This window comes from Choloepus didactylus, chromosome 18 (assembly GCF_015220235.1).
Source record: "Choloepus didactylus isolate mChoDid1 chromosome 18, mChoDid1.pri, whole genome shotgun sequence".
Classification (NCBI taxonomy): Eukaryota; Metazoa; Chordata; class Mammalia; order Pilosa; family Megalonychidae; genus Choloepus; species Choloepus didactylus.
Window position 1 is genome coordinate 55,841,815 of NC_051324.1, and position 13,188 is coordinate 55,855,002.

The following is a 13,188-nucleotide window of genomic DNA, read 5'->3' on the forward strand; positions in this document are numbered from 1 at the left end:
ACCGCTTTCTGGTAGAGCAGAATTCAGAATAAAATGTGAATTTATCAGAGGTTTAAGTTTCTGAAGGTATTTGAAGGACTTCATTTTAAAATGCAATGTGTTAGGTTCAGAGTTTGGGAATTGCCAGAGTGGCAACATAAGAAAGCGTATTGTGTTTATCTCAGGAAACTGTCTACACCGTTATTGATGATTCCTGTCATTCTTAGATTGAGAAGGGAGTAAACAACGTCTCAGAATGAATCCTGGTATATAAGACTTATAGGTAAATTGTTCCTGCTTTATTTGATTTGGTATGTTATATAATGCTAAATAGTTTTCTAGGTGCAGATTTGCATTTAAAAGACAGACTTTTATTAGTTGTTAGGGGAAAGTATACTACATAAAAGTTTTTCTTTAAAATGCTTTTTTAATTTTTATATTTTGATTTAAAGTTCTTGAGTGAATTAGATGTTCACAATAGGACCATTGATAAGAGGCAGGCTGGACTAAAACATACTTTCTGATCTTGCAGTTCTGTGATTTGGTGACAGAATGAGCTTCAGTTGCAGAATTTGTCATTTACAAATAATTGTAAATAGAAGTACATGATATCTTTTTGGAAAATGAAGAACAATATACTAGAACAATAACTTAAAAAAGTGTCCCCTTCTAATATTATATTTTTTTATGAGTTTAATTACAGTAAACATAAAACTTTTTATTTTGTTTTTTCACTTTCATAATCATTTTTATTGTTTCTGTGTAATCTTTTCAATTAATGATTTTTAAAGGATGAATTATGTTGGTGGATCATAATTTAATTAACCATTGAAGTTGCTTTTTGCTGTTATAACACTGTCACTTGCAAACATTTTGTATGCTTAGCTTTATCCATTTTTTTTTTTTTTTTTGATTGTTAGCTTGAAAAAAATCTCTCAAATTGAGATTATTGATTTAAGGGATACACAGACTTTTCCCTTGCACTTAAAACTGTTATTTAGCTTTTTTTTTTTTAAACCCCTTGTGAGGTTTTGTTGTTGCTGTTACAAAATAAAATCAAACATTCAAACATAGACAATCTAAAGAATACTTGTAATAAACCATTGTTGTCATCACTTTGCACACCTGTTTTTGAAAAGTGAGATTATAACATGTAGTTTTTTGTTTATTTTTTAATAACCCCTGTTCTAGTCTATCATAAAATTTCTTTATTATTATTTTTTTTTGGTCCATGAATTCATTTCTACAGTACTTTTGTTGTATGTCCATGGTGGGCATATAATTAATTTAACTTAGTCCCTTTTCTTGGATATTTAGGTTGTTTTAAATGTTTTGCTGTTTTTAAACAGTGTTATGATAAATGTGGTATTTCTTTTAAAATATTGTTAGAATTATGCCATTTAAAAACACAAGCTTACCTAACAATTGCTTAGGTGTTTTGGAGTACAGCATTTTGGAAATGTAACTTGATGCCCATGAAAATCCTTTAGCATTGAACCCTAATATTATTCAAAACAATGCTAGCGAGAAAACACATTGTTTCTATTGTGCTTATATTTAGGTAAGCATTTCCACTTGTTTTTTTTTCCTAAAGTGGATTTAATACAATTTTGTTGTACGTTTTCATAACCGTTTGTTACATTCAATGAGAAGGTATGTTACAGTGTTCTCTCCTATAAGGAGCTCTGTGATGAGTTTGTAATTAAAAAATTTTTTTTTACAGAGTTTGAAGATTTCAGAATTTTGAGGACCCTTCCTTGGACAAAGGGACCTAAAATGTCATACTTTATAATTCTTTAATACGTTGGGTTTTTATTCTTTAATAAGTTGGGTTATGGTCATGTTTGGCTATACCTCTTTTATTTTTGGGGAGAGTTGATTAAAACAATTAAAGGATACTAAGACAGCCAAGAAGACATCAGGGATCTCATTTAGCCTAACTTCCTCATTTTTCTGATTGGGATTATCTAAACCTCAATAAGTTTAAGTGTTTTATTCCAGGTCACAGTACAAAGCTAGTTGGCAGAGCTGGGTCTAGCATTCACCATTCCTGCTTCTAAGTTTATGGTGGTAGTTTTATACCACGTGGGATGATGACATACTGTTAAAACTCATGCAGTCCCAAGATTGCCCTTATTGCCAGAATCCCAGTTATATATTTTTAAGATGGTCAGACTGTCAAGAGTTAAACTCAAATTGGTATGTGAACTTTATTTTTTTTAATTCCCTCTGTGCATGAATATACTTCTTAAGCGTTAGAGTGACCTTGCATTGCCCCCATTACTGTAGGGAAAAAAGGATTATGCTCTCTTCTATGATCCCAATTAAAGTGTAGAAAAACCTTTAAAATTTGAAAAATCTCATGGAAAAGAAATTACAGATTTTAGTAGAAACCAGAGAGTTCGGTCTAAAGTGTTAAAAGAAGCTAAGCCATATGTCTTCTAAGGATATGTGTTTTAGAGTATAATTCTTTCCAGTTCTATGAATCTTAGTAAGTTTCTGTTGTTTAATAGTAAGTCTTCAGTCTAGAGACCGAATAGGAACAGGAGGACAAGTTGTGGACTGCAGTCGTTGTTGTTTGATAATGATTACCAGATGGGTAAGCTAATATTACTAAATCATTTGAGTTATATGTAGATTACTATCCTTTAAATAATGAGAAGTAAATTGGTGTTTATTGTACATTTAACTTTAGAAAATTTGCCGTGACCAATTCTAGAATCTAGGTTTCATTCTTTGTGGAAAATAGTGAAGGATTTTGTCATAACATTTGTAAATAAGCCGTGAATTAGATATGTTAAATTTGGTTAAGAGTTTTGATTAGGAGACAAATGAAATTTCTTGACAATTATAACAACTCTTTTGTAAATGATATCTATGTGTTTTGAAGAGAGACTTTTTTGCTTGGGTTATTTGAAAGGGCATAAAAGTGGTATATTTGAAACATTGCTTTATTTAAAGGGATAGATAAAGATTTAATATAGTAACATTTATTGAGTATTTATGTGTCAGATCTGATTTGTAAGCGATTTAAATACATTCTATCATTTAATTCTCATAGCATTTTGGAAGGCAGAATATAGCATGTGATTCTGGAATTAGACCACTTGGTTTCTTATTCTACTGCTTACTATCTTTATGCCCTTGATCAATGAACTTAACTTCTGTATGCGTCAGTCTATGTCCATTTATAAAAGGGGATGATGATAATACAACCTGCACCCGTAAATTGTAGGATTCAATGAAAGCATTCATGTAAAGCACTTAGCACAATGTCTTGCACACTAGTGAGCGCTTAATAAATAGTCATTGTTTTCTGCTGCTATTGTTTACTCTCGTTCATTTTATTGGTTAAAAAAACTGAGTACATCATTGTACGCAGTAATTACTTTCCCCCTAGAATCTCTTGATTTTCTAATTTTTAAGGCCCCCAACCTCTGCCTTTTAGTGGAAATATTAACACTACATTTATATAGTCATTTGCTTATTTTTCTTTATGTAAATTGTATGGTTTATAGGGAGAAGTGGTATTCTTGATTTTTTAAAAAATTAGTTGGTGTTGACTAAATGATTTTTAAAATTTCCTGCTACATATTTTTCTAGTGAAATTTGGTTTTTAAAAAAGAGTAATTATCTTGGGGTAGCCATTATTTCACCAAATTCTGGGGAAATTACTATAATTTGAGAATTGAAATTATTGAAAGATTATCAGAGTTTGACTGATAGAAGAATACAGGCATACCTCAGAGATATTGTGGGTTTGGGTCCAGACCACTGCAATAAAGCAAATATCGCATGAATTTTTTTGGTTTCTCGGTGCATATAAAATTTATATATATATATGAAAGTTATGTTTACACTATACTAATGTCTATTAAATGTGCTTATACTATACTTATGTCTAGTAAATGTGCAGTAGCATTATGTCTAAAAAAACAATGTACATACCTTAATTAAAATGTGACCACAGACATGAAGTGCACACATGCTTTTGGAAAAATGGCACTGTAGACTTTGGTCCATGCATGGTTACCACAAACCTTCCATTTGTAAAAAAATGCAATGTCTGCAAAGCACAATAAAGTGAGATATGCCTGTGTTAGTCACACTTCATTGTAAATATTTTAGAAGCTTCAGAATTCCATAAAATATATAGTTCTATAGTAAGTTGGGGAAGGAAAACCTGCATTCTATGAATTGATTTTTCACTTTGGCATTCCTGATTCAAAACAGCATGTACTTCTTCCTGGTTTGGTAATTGCACTCAAAACATTCTATATCCCAGCTTCCTATTAATGCCCGCTCTCTTGATATTTCATTAAAGATGGGAAGAAAGGCGAACTGCCTCTGGAAGAATCAGTATCTAAACCACATAACACGAACAACACAGTGGGAGCGCCCAACACGGTAAAAACATAAGGCCTATAGTCTGCACTGTTTGCCCTCCCAAAGTTCCTGTTTATGTCAGCTTTATTAGATTTCTTTTCTGGTTATGTTTCTGGTTTGCTAATGCTGTCATTATGCAAATACCAGAAATGGTTTGCCTTTATAAAGGGGTTTATTTACAGTTCTACAGCCATAAACGTATCCAAACTAAGGCATCAACAAGAGGATACCTTCACTGAAGAAAGGCCAGTGGTGTCTGGAACACGTCTGTCATCTGGGAAGGCACCACCTGTCAGCTGGTGTTTGCTGGTCCCGATTGTGTTTCACCTCTCTCAGCTCCTGTGCCACCTTGCTTCTTTCTCCTGGGGTGTTCTCTCTAAGCTTTTCCGGGGCAAACTCTGGGCTTCATCTCTTAGCTTAGCATCTCTAAATGTCCTTTTGTCTGCAACTCCAAGCATCTCTAAGCATCTCTGTCAGCTCTGGCTCCACTTCTCTCTCTCTTCCTGAGCCTCTTAAAGGTCTCCAGTGATCTAATTCAGACCCACCCTGAATGGGCAGAGCCACACCTCCATGGAAATAATCTAATCAAAAGGTTTCACCCACAGTTGGGTGAGTCACACCTCCATGGAAACAACCTAATCCAAATATCCCACAAGATTGGATTAAAAGATCATGACTTCTGTGGGGGACGTAATATATCCAACGAGCACATTTTGTATGGCTGTAGACCAGTAACTCTTATAGCAGGTGCCATTATTATTTTTTAAAAATAATAATCAATAAGGATTGTTTGCCACATTATCCTATTATTATAGCTCTAGGGCCTGGCTTGCTACTCAGTAAATATATTTTGAATAAATTAAATGAATGAGTTGAGAAGTCATCTTTTTTCTGTGAATCTCAACTTTTTTTTTTCTTTTCTTTTTTTAAGTTTGAGTTCAAGTCCATTATTGATGACTGTAACAAAATATATATACATGGTCTTCCATTCTTTCAGTCGTTTAGGAGGATTATTATATTTTATCGTGACCAGTAAGATTTGTGACTGATAAGAATCAGGTTCTCTGGCACTGTATGGGAGAGGCACCTAACTTGGAGGAAAGGGATGGTAGAACTTCTGAAGAAAAACTCTCTGAACTAAATCTTGAAGTATGTAGGATTTAGTTGAGTAGGAAGAAGTTGATGAAGAGTGTTCAGAGTGGTGGTAACAGCCATCATTTCAGTTCTCTAAATGTGTTCCAGGCACTCTGAGCAGATTTGTGCTACGACAATGAAAACAGGCAGAGAGGAAATGTAGGTCATTTTCTTTTTGGAGCTTAATGTGTAAACCACATGGGATACAAGATAATTTTTTGCGAAAGTGCAAGAAGATGCTTTTTAAGTACCTGGAGATGGAATACATTAAGTGGCTTATTTCTTTTGTCTTACTTAAAAAAAATTCTTTGCCACCTCTGCTCTGTGTTTGTTTTATTTTTTCCTGAGCAGAACTGACACCAGGCATAGAATATCAAATTCTTGCCAATAGCTATACTTACATTATTGGGGATTAAATTGCTTAATTCATTGAATCACAAACGTTTTCTCTACTGTATTATGATTCTCAGGGTAAAAGCTTAGCTCCTGATGCACTTAAAAATATGTTGATATGAGAGTTACATTTCTAGTATTAAACTGCCAAGGATTTTATTGAAATTGAATTACCCATTTTTATTATATCTGAGTATAATGAAAGTGTTTGTCAGTGCTTTAGTAAGGTCCTTTTCTTTCTAACTCATTTAACTGATAAATTGACTTCAGTTTCCACATGTATAACATTGTTGTTTTGTAAATGTTGGTTTAAAAAAGCACTCTTAATTTTCCTTTTATTTCGGAAGAAGACTTACATTGGACCAGAAGCTCTTTGAACAAACTATCTTCTTCCTTTATTCACTCAAGAAATATTTATAGAGCTCTTCTTAAGAATGCCAGGACACTGTTCTAGGTGCTGGAGATATATTTGGGAACAACTAGGCAGACTCCCTTCTCTCAATAATATTCTAGTTGGGGGAGATAAACAAAAACAAGCGTGTAAATAACAAGAAAAATACCAGTGATATGAGAAACTAAGGCGATGGGCTATTGAATGACTGAGTTTTGATTGCGAGGGTGGGGAAAGACCTCTTTGGAGGCAGCATTTAAGCTTAAAACCATGATTTGCTTGACAAAAGGAGCCAGGTTTAGGAAGAATGGAGAAAAGGGCAAATCCAGGTGGAAGGAAGAGCTACCAAGGACTAAAGGTAGAATGATCTTGGGAAGTTCAAAGAACAGGAAGAATGAAAGGGTGTGGAGGGCAAGTGGTGTGAAATCACATCTGAGAGGGAGACTGTAGCTAGATCAAATGGGGCTTTGAAAGCCAGTTCTCACATCTACAAACATGTATGGATTTTATATAAGATATAATTAAAACTAATATAAAATTGTCTAAATACATAATTGACAACATGCCCATGCTTATCACTTGAGTTTCTTTGGTCAGACTTACTTTTACTCAGAGTTCTTGAAATCATTATTTTTGTATTAATCATTCCATTTTCTTACAGAAGTGATTGTTTACTGCAGTTATACACTTGTCTAGAGAACTCTACTTTTGCTATTTGAATTGAGTAATTTTTTTTAATCTCGTTCCTTTTCAATAGGCCGGCATCAGAATATTCTAGTCCTGGCAGACCTCTTAGCTGCTTTGTTGATGAGAACACTCCAATTAGTGGAACAATGGTGCAACATGTGACAGACTTCAGATCCCAGGCTGGCAGAAAGGAGAGTCAGGTCACAACCGACACAGGAAATTACATGAGTAGAACACATTTACATACTCCTCCAGACCTACCAGAAGGCTATGGTATGCAAATCATAGGAAAAATAAACTGTGGTTTGCTAATTTCAGCTTTCTAAGAAAGCCAGAAATTCAACTTAAAAAAAAATTGATTAATGTGAGTTTAGGGATTCTGCATGAAAATGAAAGTAAATATAAAACCTTCCAACTTTGAAAAGTCTGAACTGGTAAAAGACTACCTAACCAGTAGTTTGACCATGAAATAGTTGTTTAACCTCTGTCTTTTTGCATCTTTATAATAAAATAAGAGGTGAATAATAATTCCCGTTATCACAGTAATTATGAGGAGCATATGAAACAATAAGAGACTTCTTTGTAAATAGGCATTTTATAAGAAATGGCAAGATGGTATTGTTAGTAATCTCAAGCCTGACCTACAATGTAATTTTCTGAGCAGTATTTAAAAATAATTTGAAAGGCATATTAATGAAGGTATTTATAAATTATATTTGTATGTCTGTAATATTGGAGTATCTAAATGATTTAACCAAATCTGATTTTGGATTATTCTAAATTATTTATCCAGAGTTCCTTAAATCTTTGCCCTCTCAATGCTATAGATAAACTATTGTGGGCTGACGGTGACACCTAATGACCAACATTGGGAATCACCTGATCTAACTTGTATTTTAATTTTATTCTAGAATATTTGTTTATAACTTCTACAAATTCATGATTCTAATTTTATTTTAAACAACTTTAACTCTTAAAGTAATGAGAAAAAAACCCCCACCAGTTTGCCCACCACCTGTCTTGTGTTGCATAGGTTAACTTTATAATAAAGCACAGTGATTAGATCTTGGGCTTAGGAGGCATACAGACCTGGGTTCATGTCTTGGCTTTGTCACATGTTCGTTGTGTGACACTGGGTCCAATCCTTAACCTTTCTGAGCCTCAGTTTTCTTGTCTATAAAATGGGAGAAGTAACAGTGCTAACCATGTAGGTTTGTTACAAGAGATAAATGGTATATAATTTAATATGAGGTGCCAGATATGGTGTCTTGCATGGAAAACACTGTTTTAGCTGTTGTTGTTAGTATTCAGACCTTAGAATAAGGTATCTTCTACTGTTTCTCTTTGTGATCATAAGGCAAGCTGTTTGGAGTGGGCATGGTTATGCTTTTATATTTGTGTGATTTGTGTTAAGAAAATTCTGTACAACCAAAACATAGAAATGAAGACGCTAATAAGGTTGAATTTACTGCAACTGCCCTCTTTAATTTACTTTAAACATTTTTATGTTTATAATTTTAAAAAATTTATAGTTTAGATTGATTAATTTTTTAGGCTTATAAGGAATTTAAATTTATACTAATAAATACAAACAGTAATTTTATTATTTTATGTATTAGAATTTCCGATAAGATTTTGTTTAAAGAACAAAGGTTCTGTTGCTTTAAAAAAAAAAAAGATTGGAAAACACCATTGAGGAAACCCTTTTACAGATTCCTTCTTTTAATTAATTTTATCTTTGGCTTTTTTCTCTTTAGTATGCACACATCCTCTTTACTCTTTTTTTCTAAGTAGGTTATTTTCCCATCTTTGCCTGTTTATGATTAACAGTGCTCTCCTGTATACCATCTTTTTTGTTTCTGTTTGAACCCAAATGTTGTCTTGAGAATAGACCTCTGTCAAGAAAGGAGAAAAATAAGTTTGGGTATAAAATTAGGCATAATAAAAAGTAACTATCAGCTTCTAAACCCTTCAGAAGTTTCTGAAGTCCCCTCAGAATATCCTGATTCAGCCAGCCTCTTCCTCTGAGCCTTCTTTTATTCTCCACATTTAAGTCAAATGAAAGATCATTTCTTCATCTCTTGTTTAATTATTGGTATTGTGATGATCTTGTTTTCTATCTTCCATTGCAACACGTTTAGTATTTGAGCCACATTATAAGTTTGGTTGGCCTGTGAACCTTATCCCCATTTATATGATTGTTTCCAGGGAAAAATGGGTTCTGAATTCAGAACAAATAATTTATACAGCAATTTTTTATAATAAAGTAAATTTGTAATTTGGAGAAATTTTCCTTATAGTGTCCCCCTAGTGCCTATAACTTTCTTTGATTTGAACATTCTGAATATGTGTTATTATTTTTACAGAACAGAGGACAACCCAGCAAGGTCAGGTGTATTTCTTACATACTCAGACTGGTGTGAGCACATGGCATGATCCACGAGTGCCTAGGTAAGAGCATATTTTAAGTACACTTCAAACCATTTGAATATCCATTTTGCCTAAGATTTCTTTGAGTATTTAATCTTTAACGTCTAAGAATAGTTTATATAAAATGTCACCTCTGGTGGTCATTTTAGTTGGACATTTAGTAAAAAGTCCTACCTACTTCTCTGTAATCCCACTCTGGAGTCCTGTGTGTGTGTGCGCGTGAGTGTGTGTGTAGTATACAAAACAATTTCTTTTAAATGCCAAAACTTGTATGTATAGACTAGGGGTTCTTTGAACTGCAGGCATTGTTGAGAGCATGTACAAACCAAACTGTCAGTTATCTTTTAATTTCAAGAAGGTGGAATGACACACAAATCAGTTTAATAGTTTAACATAACTTTTGATACATTTTAGTATCAAATAAGTTTTTCGAACACTACTTAGACATTTTGAGTTATTTTCTAATGAATAGATGCAAAGTGCCAAGTCAGCCAGTTGAAGCAAAGGAAAACAAAACTTGAGTTCTAAATCACATGCATACAACTTTGTAAGATGCACATCTACTTTTGTAAGATAAGGATACTTTTTATATTAAAATAATATCTCTCCTCCCCACCACAAAAAAAAAAAAAAAAAAAAAAAAAAAATCCAGAGAGTCAGGAGATCCTTCTCTGCCTAAACTTATACTCAAAGCTGTACTAGTAAAAAATCATGTATTTGAATCAAAAACTGATGTGACTTGCTGATCTTGGGTTGCTTTGATAACCTCTGCATTTGATACTCTATTTATAAATAAAACGATTTTAAGGAAAATATTTTACTTTGTTGTATAGCTAATGAGAATTCGTAACATGCTCTTATATCTAAGAAAACATGTCAATTTTCCACTATTGAGTAAGGGGTTTCTGTAAAGGCTTAAGAATATTTCAAGTGAATATTGGTACCAATTTTGAAGACGAGCTTAATGAAATGATGCTCTGGATTGTTTTTCTTAGTCTCTGTGTTCCAAAATATTTAAAAAATTGATATCATATCTTTTTTTTAAATTCCTTATATCACTGACACATCTAAAATAATATTTTCTGTCAAAATAAATACTGAAGTACAACTTCTTTTGGCAAAAGAACATAAATTAACTTTTATGTTAATTTAAAAACTGTATTATAGTAAAGCCCCGGGAACTAACTTAGTAACCATGCAGGCTAAGTGATAAGTTTTTCTGAGCCATTTATGGATTGTGTTTTGAATATGTGCGCTTGTTATAAACCAATTGGGAATTAAAGATTGCAGCTGAATATCTCAAGTTTCTGAAACAATACATTTTCTCAGACTTCATGGAATTGTTCTGTGTCATTTACTCGTTTGGCTCAGGAGACCCAGAAATGAGGTATTTTTCATTTTATATTTGTTTTTGCAGGGATCTTAGCAACATCAATTGTGAAGAACTTGGTCCACTGCCTCCTGGATGGGAGATCCGTAATACAGCAACAGGCAGAGTTTATTTTGTTGACCATAACAACAGAACAACACAGTTTACAGACCCTCGGCTCTCTGCTAACTTGCATTTAGTTTTAAAGTAAGTTCCTAAAAAAAATACATTAAATGTGAGAGAAGACAATAGATGCTTTTTGTGAGAAATATGATAGAATGTATGCTCTCTTCAATTATAAATTACTTTTGTTGAGCCAAGTTTTATATAAGGCTATGACAGATTTTACTGTGATGCATCAGTAATCCTAACCCCACACTTAAGTAGGAACCTGTCCTGAAATGTCAGGAAAAGGGTATGTATCAAGGCCCCCAAAGTGAGCTTGTTACAGAGGCAACAGTTCAACAGAAGAAATAGAGGCTGAACAGGCTAATTTTGCTTTGCCATTGCAACACAACTACTTATATTAATTAATGGCTAATACTTTAATAGCACTTATGGTTTGAACTTCCTGTTTGACTTAAAAGTAATCTCCTTTCTTATGCAGATGGATTAATCTCACCCAGTCCTTTCCTCTTACTTGAATCCCTTCTTCAGTATCACTAGCATTATTCTCCTCAAAGGGCCTCAACATATAATCCATCAATGACTGGGTATAATGTTGTTAAGCTCTTGCAAAACAGTGTCTTTATGGTTCAATAAAACTTTGCCAAGGAAATATATTCTTCTAAGAAATCATTTTTAGTCAGTGTTTTCCTTTCCCTTGCTTGAAAAGCATGCTATATAGATTTTTAAAATAAATACACTAACTATAGTACTAATAGTTATAATAACTAACATTTACTGTGTGCCTTCTGTGATCTAAGTGCTGGTTAAGCACTCACATCCACTATCCCATTTTCATCCTCATTACTGTCCTAGGTTACCTTCAGCTCACCAATGAGAAAAATGAGGCCTCAAGCATTTAAGTAATTTGTCCAAATGAACATAAAAAGTCGTGGAGCTGGAATTGGAGCCCAGACAGCCTGACTGTGGAAGTCCCCCCTTCCTCATTTTTGATACCTTTAACACTAATTATTTGTTTCCCTTTCTTTGCCTGCTGTTGCAGGAAGATCTTCTGTCTTACACTTTTAAAGGAGGCTTTAAAAAAATTTTTTTTTAAATGATGATTATGGATAATATATACCAAGGTATTTATAATTCAAGTCTTTGCTTTATTAGGTTCACTTAGTCTCAAGAAAATAATTTGATTGCTTGATAGAATCTCTTCGTTCCCTGGCATCCCCTCATTCCCTGGCTAGCACAGACATTGGTCCTTATATACCCCTTTGCACCCCAACATACCTGAAGAACAGAAGACAGCCTGCTTTAGGGGGGTATTTGGATTTTTCCCCCGGAGTGCATCAGAAATAGTTCCAGGAAGGCTGACTCCATCCCAGTAGAATTTTTTGCTGTCAGTTTTGTCCTTCAACTGTTTTTTTTCCAGAGTAAAAAATGATGTCATTTATTTAAAATATTTACTCCCAGAGGTGTGTGTGTATATGTGTGTGTGTGTGTGTGTGTGTGTGTGTGTGTGTATAAAATGAGACAATTACAGCACTAAACCAATCGCCTTCAACCAAGCCACAGCCTCCTCTTGGATTCCCCCCCCACTCCAAGCCTCATCTTCCCAATTCTCCTTCCTGAGCTGGGAAACGTGGCAGACATGGGGTGTCAGCCGCAAAGCACTTTCACAGCCTGGGCTTCTTTATACCTTTCTCTAGGAATGCAGGAGCTTCCACCCCCATAGCCCACTGGTTCTAAAGGACTTTGACCATCAGGAAGTTCATTTTTAAATTTGGAGCCACAAGGAGTGATGGTGGGAGGGAAAAGGGCTGTTTTCTCTTGGAAGGCACACCCCTTTCCTGCTCCAGTCCTGGCAAAGGGGACAGGGAGTTCTAGAATAGACTGGCTGCCAATTTCATACCAGTCCACTGGAAGATCTGAGACCTGACTTAGCCAAGGTCAGGTCCTACAAGACGCCGGGACCCTGGCTGTTGTTCCTTGGCCCTTGGTTCCTCCAACTCCAAGCTACCTGGTGACCACACAACTTAAGGGCGACCTCAAGGGGACATGGAACGTATGCCTGAGACACAACCCAGGCAAGAGACCGGGCCAGGGAAGCTGATTAGGTTCCACTTACGGAACCTTGAGTCAGAAATGGTGGTTTTGAGTGATTTGGATGAATTAGGTTGGTTTAGCAGAAGCTCCGAAGATGCAGAAGCTTCTCCCCTGGACTGCTGATTGGACAGAGGACAGTAGAGATGAGCATGCAATTCGACTAAATCTTAGAAGACATAGGCCAGTCTTTGTAGGAAAG

At 34.6% G+C, this 13,188-nt stretch overlaps 1 protein-coding gene across 2 annotated transcripts in view; it reads left to right on the forward strand.

The window, feature by feature from the left end:
• SMURF2 (SMAD specific E3 ubiquitin protein ligase 2) overlaps positions 1–13,188 on the forward strand; it is a 158,048-nt gene that overhangs the window by 121,386 nt on the left and 23,474 nt on the right. For both annotated transcript variants that reach the window (XM_037810230.1, XM_037810231.1), the window contains 5 exons: positions 2,493–2,578; positions 4,304–4,386; positions 7,041–7,243; positions 9,337–9,421; positions 10,818–10,976. In XM_037810230.1, the coding sequence (XP_037666158.1) occupies positions 2,493–2,578; positions 4,304–4,386; positions 7,041–7,243; positions 9,337–9,421; positions 10,818–10,976 (616 nt within the window). The remainder of the gene's footprint in view (positions 1–2,492; positions 2,579–4,303; positions 4,387–7,040; positions 7,244–9,336; positions 9,422–10,817; positions 10,977–13,188) is intronic.